The sequence below is a fragment of the Mytilus edulis genome, chromosome 12 (assembly GCF_963676685.1).
Source record: "Mytilus edulis chromosome 12, xbMytEdul2.2, whole genome shotgun sequence".
Lineage (NCBI taxonomy): Eukaryota > Metazoa > Mollusca > Bivalvia > Mytilida > Mytilidae > Mytilus > Mytilus edulis.
Window position 1 is genome coordinate 35,986,172 of NC_092355.1, and position 14,648 is coordinate 36,000,819.

The window sequence follows — 14,648 nt, forward strand, 5'->3', positions numbered from 1 at the left end:
GACAACGCTATGGCTAACAACGAAAAAGACAAACATTCATAAAATAGTACAAAATATAGAAAACAAAAGACTAAGTTACACGAACCCTACCAAAACATCTAGACATCCTAGTGTTTACGTTCATGCATACTTCATAATTCAGGTGTTATGCTACACATATTGTGTCATCGATTTTGAGTACTTTTTTCTCGTGCTTAACGTCAGATGAATAACTATATGGGATTGTAATCTTAAAAAGAAAGTATTTTTTTTCTCTAAAGACAGTGTTATTTCATGTATTGCATTGCAGATAAGATTATTAATACTTCTCTGAATCAAACTTGAACTTGCTACTTACACACTGAAAAAAAGAAATTATGGTATTAGTTTTTCACCACCTTTAATGAATTTTATAATTTTGAGTATTGATATGTCATGAACTGCAAAACAGGTAATAATTTAAAACAATGTATCAGAATTGAATCGTCAATTTAATATGAAAAGCTAGTGTGAAACAAAATTACTAATATGGCTTCATAGAACTTCAAACTATTCAAATTCAAAGTATATGATCTTTTGATAGGCAAATCACAATATGTTGACTTGACCACTAGATTTGATGTATACTTCACAAAGACATACGCTAAGCTTCAAAGTATGGTGTCAATTCTAAATTTGTTTTGTCAACGACCAATTGGTAAATTAGTAGATTTGTAACCTTTAAAGGGGAACAGATTTTGTTATTTAACTTATACAAAATTGCAGGTATTGCATTAAACTTTGAGTAATAAATACTTCTCTCAATCACTCTTAAACCTATTCCATACTGAATGAACCATTAAAAAAAATTAAAGTCATATTGTATTCAGCACTATTGACCTATTTCACCAATCGCATAAACAAAGATATCTTATTTCTAGCATTATACCAAACAACGAAGTCTACTAGAATTGACTTTTTTTAATTCAAATGATGGTGTGTGGTTATGACCCTGAACAGTCTTCAAAAAAACTTTCAAAACGACTATAATATCAATGATATTTGTACACGCTTATAGACAAAAAAATTATATACTTACAAGCCTACAGGTATTGAATTGTCTTCCCTATAACGAAATTAGGTATAAAGTATTTAAAAAAAGTATCGATATCAGATTAGTATGATACATTTGACAGTAAAACAGATTATGAAATATGCATACTACTCTATATCTTTTTTCCTAAAATAAAATAATGTTGTTGTTATCTTCGTTGTTTTTTGTATTTTTGCATTAGATATTTGGTCTAGGAAGGGTAAAACGCGAAATAAAGTACCCGCGAAAATAAGTTGGTTTAGAAAATATCATTTATTTTTCAAATAACTAAAAAAAATAAACGCATAAAAATCTTGAGGGATTGCAAAACAAACAAACAAAATGACATTTTAAAAAGGGGTTATGTCCGTCACACTTTTTGCTTACTTTATATAGGAATATCAATCTCGAAAATGATTACGGAGTTATTTGTTGAAAATTTATCGCAACATCATAGCCAAATGCATCGAATATAAAAAAAAAAGAAAGAAGATAAAGTATGATTGCCAATGAGACAGCTCTCCACAAGAGACCAAATAACACAAAAGTTAACAACTATTGGTCATCGTACGGCATTTAACAATGAGCAAAGCCCATACCACATAGTAAACTATGAGGCCCCGAAATGACAATGTAAAAAAATTCAAACGTGAAAACTAACGGCCTAATTTATGTACAAACAATGAACGAAAAACAAACTATAGGTTTGCAAGAGTCTGTGTCGCTCACCTTAGTTTCAAACAGTTTCTCTCTAAATATCATAGTTTAAATGATCAATGGTAGACATGAAGAACAAAATCATATAATTTGTACAATAACTTCTATAAGAAGTCACCGAACAGTTTGACGTACATTGTAAATATGGACATTTAGAAGAGCTCAATTTTCTGGTTTTCTTTTCAGATTTTCTCTATTTATAACGTTTCATAAAATAATTGACAACACTTGCTTGTTACCCCTATGATATACTTTTAGCGATGTCAGCCCTGCTAGTTGGTAGGCAGGGTTATCTGACACATATTTTAATTAGATACATGTACCTTTATGGTGAATTGGCCAAGTTTGGTTACATTTGAATCAGTAGTTTCAGTGGAGAAGATTTAAAAAAAAAATATCAACATTTTACTACGAAGAACAATAACTCTTAAATGGGTCAATTTACCATTTTGGTCATGACCACCTTTTCAGTAGATCTAACTTTGCTGAATAATTTTACTGTTTACAGTTTATCGCTATATATTCTCTTCAAGAAAATAACCAAAAACTGTAAAATTTCTATAAAATTACAAATTCTACGACAGTGACCAATCAACTGATTGTCTGATTCTTCTGAAAATTTCAGGGCGAATAGGTGATGACCTGAGTAATATATTCATCTCTCAAGATTTGCTTGAAATGCTTTAGCTTCAGCAATAAAGCCAAAAACTGCATTTACCCCAATATTCTATTTATAGCCATTGTAGCCATCTTGTTTGATGAACGGGGTCATCAGATACATTTTCAAACTAGAATTCATAAGGATGATTTAGTCTAAGTTTGGTTTAATTAGACTAAGTAGTTTGAGGAGATTTTTTTTGTAAAAGCAACAACGGGTCGTCTGATGCATTTGCAAGTTTCAGGGCAAAAAGATCTTGTTATGATGAACAATTTTACCCAATGTCAGATTTGCTCTAAGAGCTTTAAGCCAAACACTGCATTTTAACCCGTCTTCTATTTTTATCCATGGTGGCAATCTTAGATGATGAATGGGGTTATTGGATACATTTTTAAACGGATGACGACGGACGCCGGATGACGACGAACGACGGACGCAAAGTAATGAGAAAAAATCACTTGGCTCTTTGGGCAGCTCAACTAAAAAAAAATGTGTAACACAAAATCAAACGTGACCCCCTGAATAACAGGCTCCTGACTTGGGACAGGCACATACATACAGTATATAGCGGGTTAAAACATGTCAGCGCGGTCCCAACCCTCCCCATAACCTGGGACAGTAGTATAACAGTAAAATAAAAGAAAGAGCTATGAACAATTGTTGAAAACGATTAGATCAGATGGATACAAATACAAATACTTCACAGAGTGGAGGTGACCGTGTAAATCCCAACAAAAAGACACTTAGTTCAGATCTGAGAGTAATTTCTACTATGCAGGTGGGTTATAGTTTTATATTTTTCTTACTTTGCTTGGGATTTTCTTACTTTGCTTGGGATTTCAAACATCTATCATGAACCATATGTCATTACCAAACAACCATCTTGTTGCATCTTGAATTTCTGAATTTCTTAATACTGAATTTCGTGTAGAAAGACGCATTAACGTAGGATATCTTTTAAAATAATTATTTTAAAATTTCATTTATGTTCAGATCCTTTGATAGACTTTCAAAATACCTTTTCCAATTTTGCATATATAAGAAACATCGAGTTGAACGTCCTCATAAGTTCAATATGTTTTAGATGGGAATTGAATGAGTTGAGTGTAGATTGTTTGTTTTTTTCACTTTTCGAAATTAAGTTTTTCGTTCCGATCTTCATCAATCCTGTATATTAGGCAACACTAATATGCATTAACTAGTTATTAAAATGTATGATTTAAGTAGTAGATAATTGATCAGAAGTAGTCGCAAGTTGATTATCGTTTTCGAATGCACTACTTCTTATCAATTCTCGAGCTTAACCCATTTCTAGTAAAACGACTAGCTGTCTTATGATCTGACAATGAATCAATGGAATTTCATGAAAATAATTTCGTAAGTTTCTTTATTCTCTAATAGCTTGGAAATGATTAAATCCACACGGTTCACATTTATATTTAACTTAATATAAGTTCAATTTAACGTAAATTGGTTGTTATCTCCCCTTTTTAATGCCAGATTTTATATTTGTAAATTATTATTTCATTCAATGTTTGATCATTTCAAATGATTTATATTGATAAGATTTTAGTATTCAAAATGTATTCAAAAAGAATATAAGCAATATACGGAATTTGTTGTATTCTTTTTGGAAAGTTAAACAAATGTAAATGCCAACATTCGTTAACCTTTGATATTTACATATAAGGTATTTAGCAACCAACGGACCACATACATGTCGTAAACATCATCCATTCGTTTGCGTTTACAACACCTGTACAAAACTACTATAAACATTTAAAATTTAAAGGAAGTATAAATTTCACAATAATACCACTTTACAAGGCGACAAGTTGATGATAAACTATAAGCATTGATTGGTCTTAATTGAACAATTATATATAAATGTTCTGTAAACTGGTTCCCGTTCAGAATGTTTAAATGAGTTTAACGTTATTACATTTGGCGTCAATCGTCAATCAGTCAATACACTGGCATGATTTTTGGCACGAATTCTTAAACCAAAGCAGAATTGCTCTTGCTACAAATGTACAATATATAATTATGTCAATTTTGAAGTCTAACATGTAAGCTGCTCATAGCCGTGATCGTCTCCTCGTTGGGACTGAAAGAATTGATTGTAAAATTAACAGTGCGAAGTTCGAGCCTAGTACCCGGAAAGATTTTTTATTTTATTGCAATGTTGTATTTTTTTTTACCTTTAAGTATTTATTTTTAATTTTTCATATAAAGTTGACGACTTTGTTTCTGGTTTTACAGTCAAAGAAGTAGTTTTACAGTCGTAGCTTATCACACTTTATTCACATTAGAGTCAGTTAAAGGTTGATGTATATTTGGACCATTTATAATCAAACAAAGAAAACTTATTGATGGGATGATATCATTATAATACCAAAACCAAAAGTAAGCATTTGCTATGATGAAAAGGGAAAGGCATTGTACGTTAAAAGTTTTAAGTGGAATGTGTACATGGATGTTTATTTTATCAAGGAATTGTCTTAATATGTAATATTTACAATTCCTCGATTCTATAGTGTTTATATATATCATAAGATAACAAAAAGACCAAAACACAGTTTATTGACATGTATTGACGGATATACGCTATGGTCTAGTGGTAGCATGCATAGACTACAGACTTTCTTGACGAAAACACGTGCGAGTTCAAACCTTAAAAGGTCATTTGTCACCCGTTTTTGAGAGGATAACATAACGTAAGTTTAAACTTTAAAGTTATGATATAAGGTATCTTAAGTTAACATAGTAGTCAGTGGATTCTTGAAAAATAATCCACTGTTATAACAATAGACTAACGTCAGATAAATGGGTTAATAAGTATTCATTCTTTGTTCATGTCTAATATTAAAGAAATGTAATTGCAAATATCAATGTAATAACAAAAATATCGATTCAATATAAAATCAAGATGATAAGTTAGACAGAAGAATGTACTATGAAATGTTCTAGGTTGTGTGCCATTTCAACAAAGAATTAAGCTTAATGATTTTGTATGACAATTCCTATTCCTTTTGATGCTTCAATAACTTAAACAGACGACCGTTGTTCGTCCCTTCCTTTTTGGTTCTACGAAAAAGAAACTTATATGCAACTGTTTCATACTACAAAACATTTTTTTCTTCGGTTGTTACAGATAACAGGAAATGGAATGGTCTGTTGTGTTCTATCTATCTTATATTTTGAATAATAAGCAAAGAAAAGAGGGACGAAAGATACCAAAGGGACAGTCAAACTCATAAATCTATAACAAACTGACAACGCCATGGCTAAAAAAGAAAAAGACAAACAGAAAAACAGAAAAACAATAATACACATGACACAACATAGAAAACTAAAGAATAAACAACACGAACCCCACAACAAACTAGGGGTGACCTCGGGTGCTCCGGAAGGGTGAGCAGATCCTGCTCCACATGTGACACCCGTCGTGTTGCTGATGTGATTACAAATCCGGTAAATAGTCAAAATGACGAGTTGATTGTAAGAACTCACCCGCACTCAGAACATCTGTATAAGTCACAACTTGGTTGGTTCTTTTTTTCTAAGACCGGTGAACAATTGCTGAAGAAAAGATAATACATTTTAACTTTTTATCTTCGTTGTAAATGTTGCTAAACCAAATATAACGATTACTATTGAAATGATTGAGACTATGTTTTATTTTCACACTGTATAACTCCTTGTTAAATATTCAATGTTGAGGATTAATGTTACTCTATAATAATGATCCACACAATACTGTGCAAACCTTAATACTTTATGATTTTCAAATACAAAGGATATTTACAAGACGGGTGCCACAAGTGAAGTAGGATCTGCTTACACTTCTGGAGCACCTGAGATCACCCCTACTTTTTGGTGGGGTTCTTGATGTTTATTCTTTAGTTGTCTATGTTGTGTCGTGTGTACTATTGTTGGTCTGTTTGTCCTTTTCATTTTTTTTGAAATAGCGTCGTCAGTTTAATTTCGATTTATGAGTTTGGCTGTCCCTCTGGTATCTTTCGTCCCTCTTTTATATAATAATATAAACAAGATTTAAAACATATTTAATGACATAATTTCAATATATATGTTGTCTTGTTTCAAGTGTTTCGTAGTAAAATGTAACATGTTAATTCAGGTAATTTTAAAAATATCAAACAGTCTTTAATGTTAATGTTGACCTTAATAAAAAAACATTTTTTGGTAATTCACCAATGCAAATAATAATACTATCACTTGTATTATGAATGGAAATACTATTTTAATTAATAACTTGAGCTATATGTTCAAATAATATAACATGTACGATAACTTATGTTATCCTAACATGTAGTACTATGATTACTTGTGACTTGTGAACTTTGAAAGTATAAGGTTTATATAAAACAACAGTGACTGATATGACTTTAACTTTATTCTTAACTTCTTTGTTCATTTGAACTTGTTCACATTACTATACCAACAGCCCTGAAATTGTTGGAAACGCAATGCTTATTCCACCTGAAGTCAGTAATTTGCGTAGCCAAATTTTGCACCTTTTTGTGTGAAACCAATGCTACTTTCAAGTATTGTCGTCTTATATACAACAGGGTCATATGCATCAGGAATGACAGCAATCTAGCTGATTTGACTGTGTTGTTTTTTTTATTTTTGTGGAAGGAAATATTTCGTATCTTTGAGCTCTTCGTTAATATGAAAACAGTATCTGCGTCAGCGATTGCTAATTCATCATTTGTACTTATTGTCATATTAGAGAGTGTGTGTTGTTTGAAGGTCGTTAGAAAAAGATCAGGTCTAACTGAAGCCGAACTATTTAAGGATGGTGTTTTTTTGTCAGTTTTTGTATACTTCTACCATACACATATTTTTTTCTCGATATTTTATAGTTTCTATTTACCTTAAAGTATATGTACCTAAAAGTTGCCTCATATCATCTTCAGCTAGATATTTGGGACTGAAGGATATATTTGGAAACTCTAGAAGGGGCTTAATACGTAGTTTGTTGATTTCTCCTTTCAGAATTTGCAGCTGTTTTACCATTGTTCCATCCTGCCTCGTTTTATCTAAAGCTGTTCTTTTCTGATGAAAGTTCTGCCCAGCAGCAAGTACAGATTTAGCATCATACAACATATGCATTAGCTTGTCCTTCTCCTGCTTGGATTGTTCTTTTACCAAATCAATCATGTTAGCTACGGATGAATCAACCATGCGTTTCATCATGTTACCTTCATTGTTGATGGCCTTAATAACAGATTCAACGGAATTATCAAACGATTTCAAGCTATTCTCAATATTTATTATATTTTGATTTGCCTCATTTGTCTTGGCACGAATTTTCTGTTCAATTCCCACTTGTAATTTCGTGATTGCATCGATCAATTTGGAAAATGTATGCCCTTTGTGATTTCCTGTCACACAACTAGTACATGCCGGAATATTGCATGATTTGCACAATAACGTTAATTCTTCTTTGTGTTCACTACATTTAGATTTACCTTCCGGGATAAGGTCGGACGCCTTTTGAAACTGATGGTTTCTCGATAACTTCTGCCTATTATGTAAAAACTTACAATTTTCACAATAGTATTCCTCACAGTCTATGCAATAATGTGACCCAGGTGCACTTACGCAAACTTTACACGTTTTAGACGCAGCTTGAGCCATCGTGTACAGGATCTTAATCACATGTATGACGTCAGGTGATTGTATCACTTGCCAACACATTCTGAATTTAAACCAAGGACGATAACTAATGTATAGAAATGGTTGACGAGATTGTATTTGAACAATTCAAACATTATTTGTTATGATATGCTCAACATGCTCAAGTGAACGCTCAGTTAAGAATGAATACATGTATTTGTAACAGTATTTATATATTTAACGTGTAATAAGAGTAATCTTACATATCAACCGTTAAATAATCGTTGTGTGTATTATACATGATATCTCTTGTTATTTACCAAACTATGTATTTAAATTTAGACATGTACTCCATGACATTATAAATATTGTTTTGTATCTGTATTCTTTAAACAAAATTCTTTTTTAAAAATGAGCTAAGGAAATGTATAAAAATAATGAATGATAACCAATATATCAAATGTTTATTAAAAATGATGCTATAATTCACAAAATATCCTAGCAACAAAAGATTGATGCCTAAAAAATGGTCAAATCGTCCACAGAAGACTTATGATAAATTGATATAAGAATTTAATTGACATTATTGTTCATCAGTCACGCATTTCATATGACTTTAAGACTTCAATGAGTTGGATGTAAGTGAATAAGCTGAGTAATTTTCATCCTTGCTCACGAAAACAAACGTCAATATGATTTCAAATTTGAACATACTAAATTCATTCCTAATTTCTAATTCTCGTTATATAATAAGGTATTATTTTATACTGTCATTTATGATTTCAATCAACAACAAATTTGTATCTTTAAACGTATTGTCTTCGTCTTGACTGTTACTTCTTTAAACTTGCACGTTGAAAATGACTATGTGTGCTTGTCCAGTTTTAAGCAGAATTAAATTTAATTGAGTTTCATGCTGTAACAGCCAGTTCTCATCATCTAAGTACTTTTAAACACTGTTACAGCTTAGGGTAAGGGACAATCAGGTTTTAGGTATAATTGTGTTAAAATGAAATCCAAAAACTCTTCTTTCTCTAATCGAAACTTAAATTTTTTTTAATGACATTTTATAAGAAAATACCAGTCTTACAGTCTCTGTGTATGTCATTGTCCTTGTTTCTCGTCTTTATAGTTTATATAGGTATTCATGCTATTATACATTGTAACATGGCATCACATTCCTTTGTCTCATTTTCGCTATGCTACCTATCTTTTCATTCCTCAGTTAGAGGCAGCCATTAATTAAAATTAACCGTGCATTTGCCAGCCATGGATTTTGAACATAAACATGACCTATAACTACCTTGGAAATAAACCAATCAAGTTTCGAGGCTTTGTTTACTGAATGACTTACTGTTTAATGATGGATCATCATGTAACCAACATACTTCTTTCTGTTTTGAAAAATTCAGGATCTGACTTACAAATGACTTACCTGAGGTTATTAAACATACATAATAAGTGTAGAAGCACGAATCTTTTACAGCAGCATTTGAAACCCGTATAGGATATTAAAGATGTTTTTTTTCGTGACATAATTTTACTATATTTCCGAGACTGAGTAATACCAATTTAAGTCAGCCCATTGCAATATCACAGGTAGAAAACCGTGACCGTACTGGAATCAGACAATTTCACCACATAATCTTATCTTGATTTCCTTCCAACAAAGATACAGACATGATGGATTTGTTGATGACCATCAATGACCAGATAATTATAAAGTTACACGACCATGTCAAAGGAAATTGGAAACGCAACGTCATTTCCAAGATAAAATTACACTTGCAACATCAATTCGCCGAATGCCAAGGCGCACATATGAATGCATATGCATGCCATTATAGTTTGCCATAAATTGAAATGCCAAAGAATCGACCGCAAAATATCATTAAAACTCCTAAGCTGGCAATCATTTTGCCAAAACACTGTAACAAATTGGACAAACGCAAAATCAGAAGAAACAAAACAGAACTCAAAACAGAATGTATTGACTATTCTGCCTATCATTTCGGCTTTGGTAACAAGCGTTCATTGCATTTGATGCTGTTATATCAATTAATAAGTGTAATACGAGGGTAACAATACTAGTGAAAGTTTTAAACAATATGAAGTAATACGTTTACCGTTCGAACTACAACAGGAATGCTTCTTTCGCCGTGTGAATAAACCCATACTCGAAATCGAATAAAATATATTTTCACATGCGTATATTGACTACTGCATACAAATGAATTTTGATCAAATTGGCATGCATTTATTATATTTCATCAATTCAAAACACTTTAAAACTTTTAAATGATGCACGTGTTTTCATATAATGACTACAATGTGTTCAAATTCGCAATTCGCAATTAACATATTTGACCTAGATATGACAACGTTACTGCTGGCTGTTCTAAACCCCTCCTTCTGGATAAAACACATTGCCAGTAGTCCGATTGTTTACAAACAAAAATGGAGGTTCATGGAAGAGTCAACACACGCAAGTTATACTTTATTGTAGTTTTAACATGGGTATGCATTATATTCGTGGTATGTCAGTCTATTGCTCAGACAAAAATAATCACGAAAATAATCCCTACACAATGTAAAAACTAAGATAAAGTAAACATGCAGCATGTATCACTAATTTCGCAATTAAGTAATGAATGAAATTTATGTCCATAAATGTGTGCAAAAGAATGCTTATTTAAAATTGAAATTAAAATGAAAATCTAGTGCTAATGTCAGTCCGTATGAAAAATGTCAAAATTTAGATGTGCAAGTTTTGTTTTCGTAGAAACGCCAAAAAGACCATTATTAATGTAAATTAACCAATTCTGTTGATAATCTAAAACTCCAAGCCTTGTATGTGTAATATGCATAATTATCGGGCTAAATTTACAAAATTATGTCATAATGGATTATTTGTGTTAATGTGTTTATAATTAGTCATATGGTATGGTGGTGTAAAGAGTTGCAAAATATTAGGCCTTCATAGATGGATTTTTTAAAAAGTTTTAAACAAAATACCTTATAGTCATCCCACTTTGCGAAAAAATTAGTGTCACAGAATTTATGTAATTTATCTTTCATTGCAGAACAAAAGAAAAACAACTGACAACTCCTGGACAGAACACGGACAGCAACGTAAAAAACTAGTTTGAAATAGCATAGAATATTTTCTAATTTAATGGGAAATCAGACATACTGTTGCATCTACGAAATTTTTCATAGCTGTGTTAGCTACAATTTTTTTGAAAAATGTCCTGCACCAAATCAGGAATACGACAGTTGATATCAAATAGTTCGTTTATATGTGTGTTACCGTTTGTTTTTGTTTCACTTGGATTTTCCTGTTGGTCTAATGTTTTTGTCTTATGGTTGATGTGTTATCTGCGACATTGGTATCAATTTTTCTCAATCGAATTATGATTTCTGAACACATGTATACTAATGTTCTATGTTGAAGACACTTGTATATAGTGACCTGCAATACAAGTACTGTTCCATTGAGTTTAGTTATATGTCTTCTTGTTCTGTCCCTGACCCATGTCACACTACACTACAGATGCCAAATACAGAAAACATGGGTCAGGGACAGAAACAGAAGACATATAACTAGACTCAATGGAACAGTACTTGTATTGCAGGTCACTATATACAAGTGTCTTCAACATAGAACATAAACTCTCGCAACACTTCAAAGTTAAAACCGTCTTTCACAAAAGTTTGAGCAGGATTCTTTGCAACGATTATCTTACCACTGTTAATTAAACATCGGTTCGTGCAATAAATTAAAACGATAAGGTAAGACATTAAAACACTTAAAACTAGGATTTACCATTAATTTCTAACCTTACCATGTGATACCACTATGGTAAACTGATAAAAACACATGATGCAGTCATGAAATTGAATATTTGCAATATTACGACCAGAACAATAAAAGACAGAGTTGGAAACAAATGAAAGTAATTATACATACGAATTTGTAATAACAACGCACAAATAAGGAAACATAGTTTTCATTCAATTTATTCATTTAAAATGTACGCTCGCATTAAACAATTGAAATTAACACTGGATATTTATATAAACGGTCAATCTTGTAAATACTTGGTAAATAATAGGTGATTATCTATATAATACACACTACGACTATTTACATTTAAACGGTTGATAATTTGATATACTCATAATGTACGTACAATAAATAAAATGTCAGTACATGAATTTTATTTTAACTTAAAGATCATTTAAACACACAATAGCAAATACTTCATTAACACTATTTATCGGCCTTTGTTTTATATATAAAAGGCTCTGTCACGTAATACATCCCCTGTTATACCTGTAAGTTTAATCGAATCAACAATGGCCTAAGCTGCGTCTAAAACATGCGAGGTGTGCGTGTGTGTACCTGGATCACAATATTGCATAGATTGTGAGGAATATTATTGTGAAAATTGTAAGGTGCTACATAATAGACAGAAGTTATCGAGAAACCATTTATTTAGAAAAGCGTCCAACCTGATCCCCGAAGGTAAATCTAAATGTAAGAAGAATTCACCTTAATGTGTAATACATGCAATGTACCGGTATGTACCAGTTATGTGACAGGAACGCACAATAAACATGAATTTTCCAAATTCGTCGATTCAATCGCTAAACTACGTGGGAAAAATGAAACGAAAATTCGAAAATTCACTGTGGGTGTGTCATCATAATACAGTGGGTTCCTTTGTATATTACCCTGACCTAAAAGTATAATTCTAAATTGATCTTGCTTCTGAATGTGTAGCTTGCAGATGTGTTGTCATAAGATGATGAGTCCTGTGGCACGAGAAACTTCATATGAGCTTGACCTTTGCCCTCATTGTACAACTTGTATATTTTGTTTGAATTATATGGAGAATTGTCTGATTGCACTCATACCACTTTTTCTTATATCTATAATAGATATATAGATATATTTGTTAGTTTTGTGTACCACGATGACCCTTTCCTAAAAAATCTGCTTTGTGTTTTTTTTTTTGTCATGGAACTCTTGACCAGTCTATGACTTTCTTGACTCATAACCTATGCATATTTGGTGTGTCTCTTGGTATGATTACCTTGACAAAGTCAGGAGTCTCTGGTTTGTAAGTCTTGTATGTCTTTAATTTTAAGTTCGGTTTTATGAATTGGAGTTTGAACTAGAACACATTTTGTTAAGGGGCCATCTGAAGTTCGCCGCCGAACGAGGGATTTTCTCACTTTGTTAAGAACCCATTGGCGACCTTCGACTGCTTTTTGCTCTTTTGTCATGTTACTGTCTCTTTAACACATTTCACATTTCCATTCTCAATTTTTGAATTGAAGAATGTTTTGATCAAATGAAAACTAAATCTTGTAATTGCCGTGAAAAATTAGAGAGAACATTTACTGCTTCAGTAGTACCATGTGCTGCCAGTTGTGATAGATAATTCAAAATGTTTCAATCATTTTACCTTGGATTTCATTTCATGGACATGTATATATGGATAGTCTGTTTACGCATCTTGAAAAATCACACAGAAGGTATACGCATATAAATAAACTGAACTCAGTGCGAAGAACCTTTAAATTACACTCAGACATATAGTTCAATCTAGTGAAACACTTTTTTATGCTGGTCACTGTCTATTATCAAACTGCACCGCAATCCTTAAAAAAATATATGCAAGTTAATTCTAATAGGAGTAGAACCTAAAGGAAGTAAATAAACTGTTTACTGAAATAAATGTACAATATGTCTATGGGCCACATATGCCCCTGCTTGTGAAAAAAAACACAAGTAAACTTCCACATATAGATGCAGGATTCACGTAATTTGGACTGTTGTGTGACCATAAGCTTTGTGTATAAGTTTCAAAACATTTGGTTGAGGCACACTAAAGCTAAAGAACAGAAGCAACAGATTTAGCATGTTCCCTATCTTAAGGCTTCGTGTTGATATTTGTATCATTAGTACTCGTACCAACTTCTTATATCTAATAACTCATGAACAGTAACACCACCCAATATCGAACTTGATATATCTGTGTTATGGGGTAATAAGAATTACGTATAAGATGTATAACATTTGATTGAGTCAAACTTATTAAAAAGAACGAAAACGAAAAATTCAGCATTTTCTATGTTTTTAAAGGAACATAATAACTCGTGAACGGTAAAAGTGACGCTACCAAATTTCAATTACTTTTTTTATGTGAAAATAAGCATTGTCCCAGGTTAGGGAGATGGTGGAGACCCAGCTAACATGTTCAACCCCGCCTTATTCAGTATGCATGTGCCTGTCGCAAGTCAGGGGCCTATACATTTGTCCGTTTCTTTTCTCGTTTGAATACGCGTATACTCATGACCATATGGGTATATACGCATATAGTCCGACCATACGTGTAGGGTCCTGCCGTACGCGTATGGTCGGGGTAATTTACACTCTGTTACAGTTAACAGTGAATTCTCCTAAACTCTTCATATGTTATGATCGTTCATTAAAAATCATATAGGTCATTTAAGTATCATATCATAATAAAGACATTAAACAAATAAAAATAAGACGTTTCAAAT

At 32.1% G+C, this 14,648-nt stretch overlaps 1 protein-coding gene across 1 annotated transcript; it reads right to left on the reverse strand.

Moving 5' to 3' along the window:
* Window positions 1-7,322: 7,322 nt before the first annotated feature.
* Window positions 7,323-8,093, reverse strand: LOC139497591 (E3 ubiquitin-protein ligase TRIM71-like). The gene has a single exon (XM_071285824.1). The coding sequence runs from the start codon at window positions 8,091-8,093 to the stop codon at window positions 7,323-7,325; it is 771 nt and encodes a 256-aa protein (XP_071141925.1).
* Window positions 8,094-14,648: the final 6,555 nt, after the last annotated feature.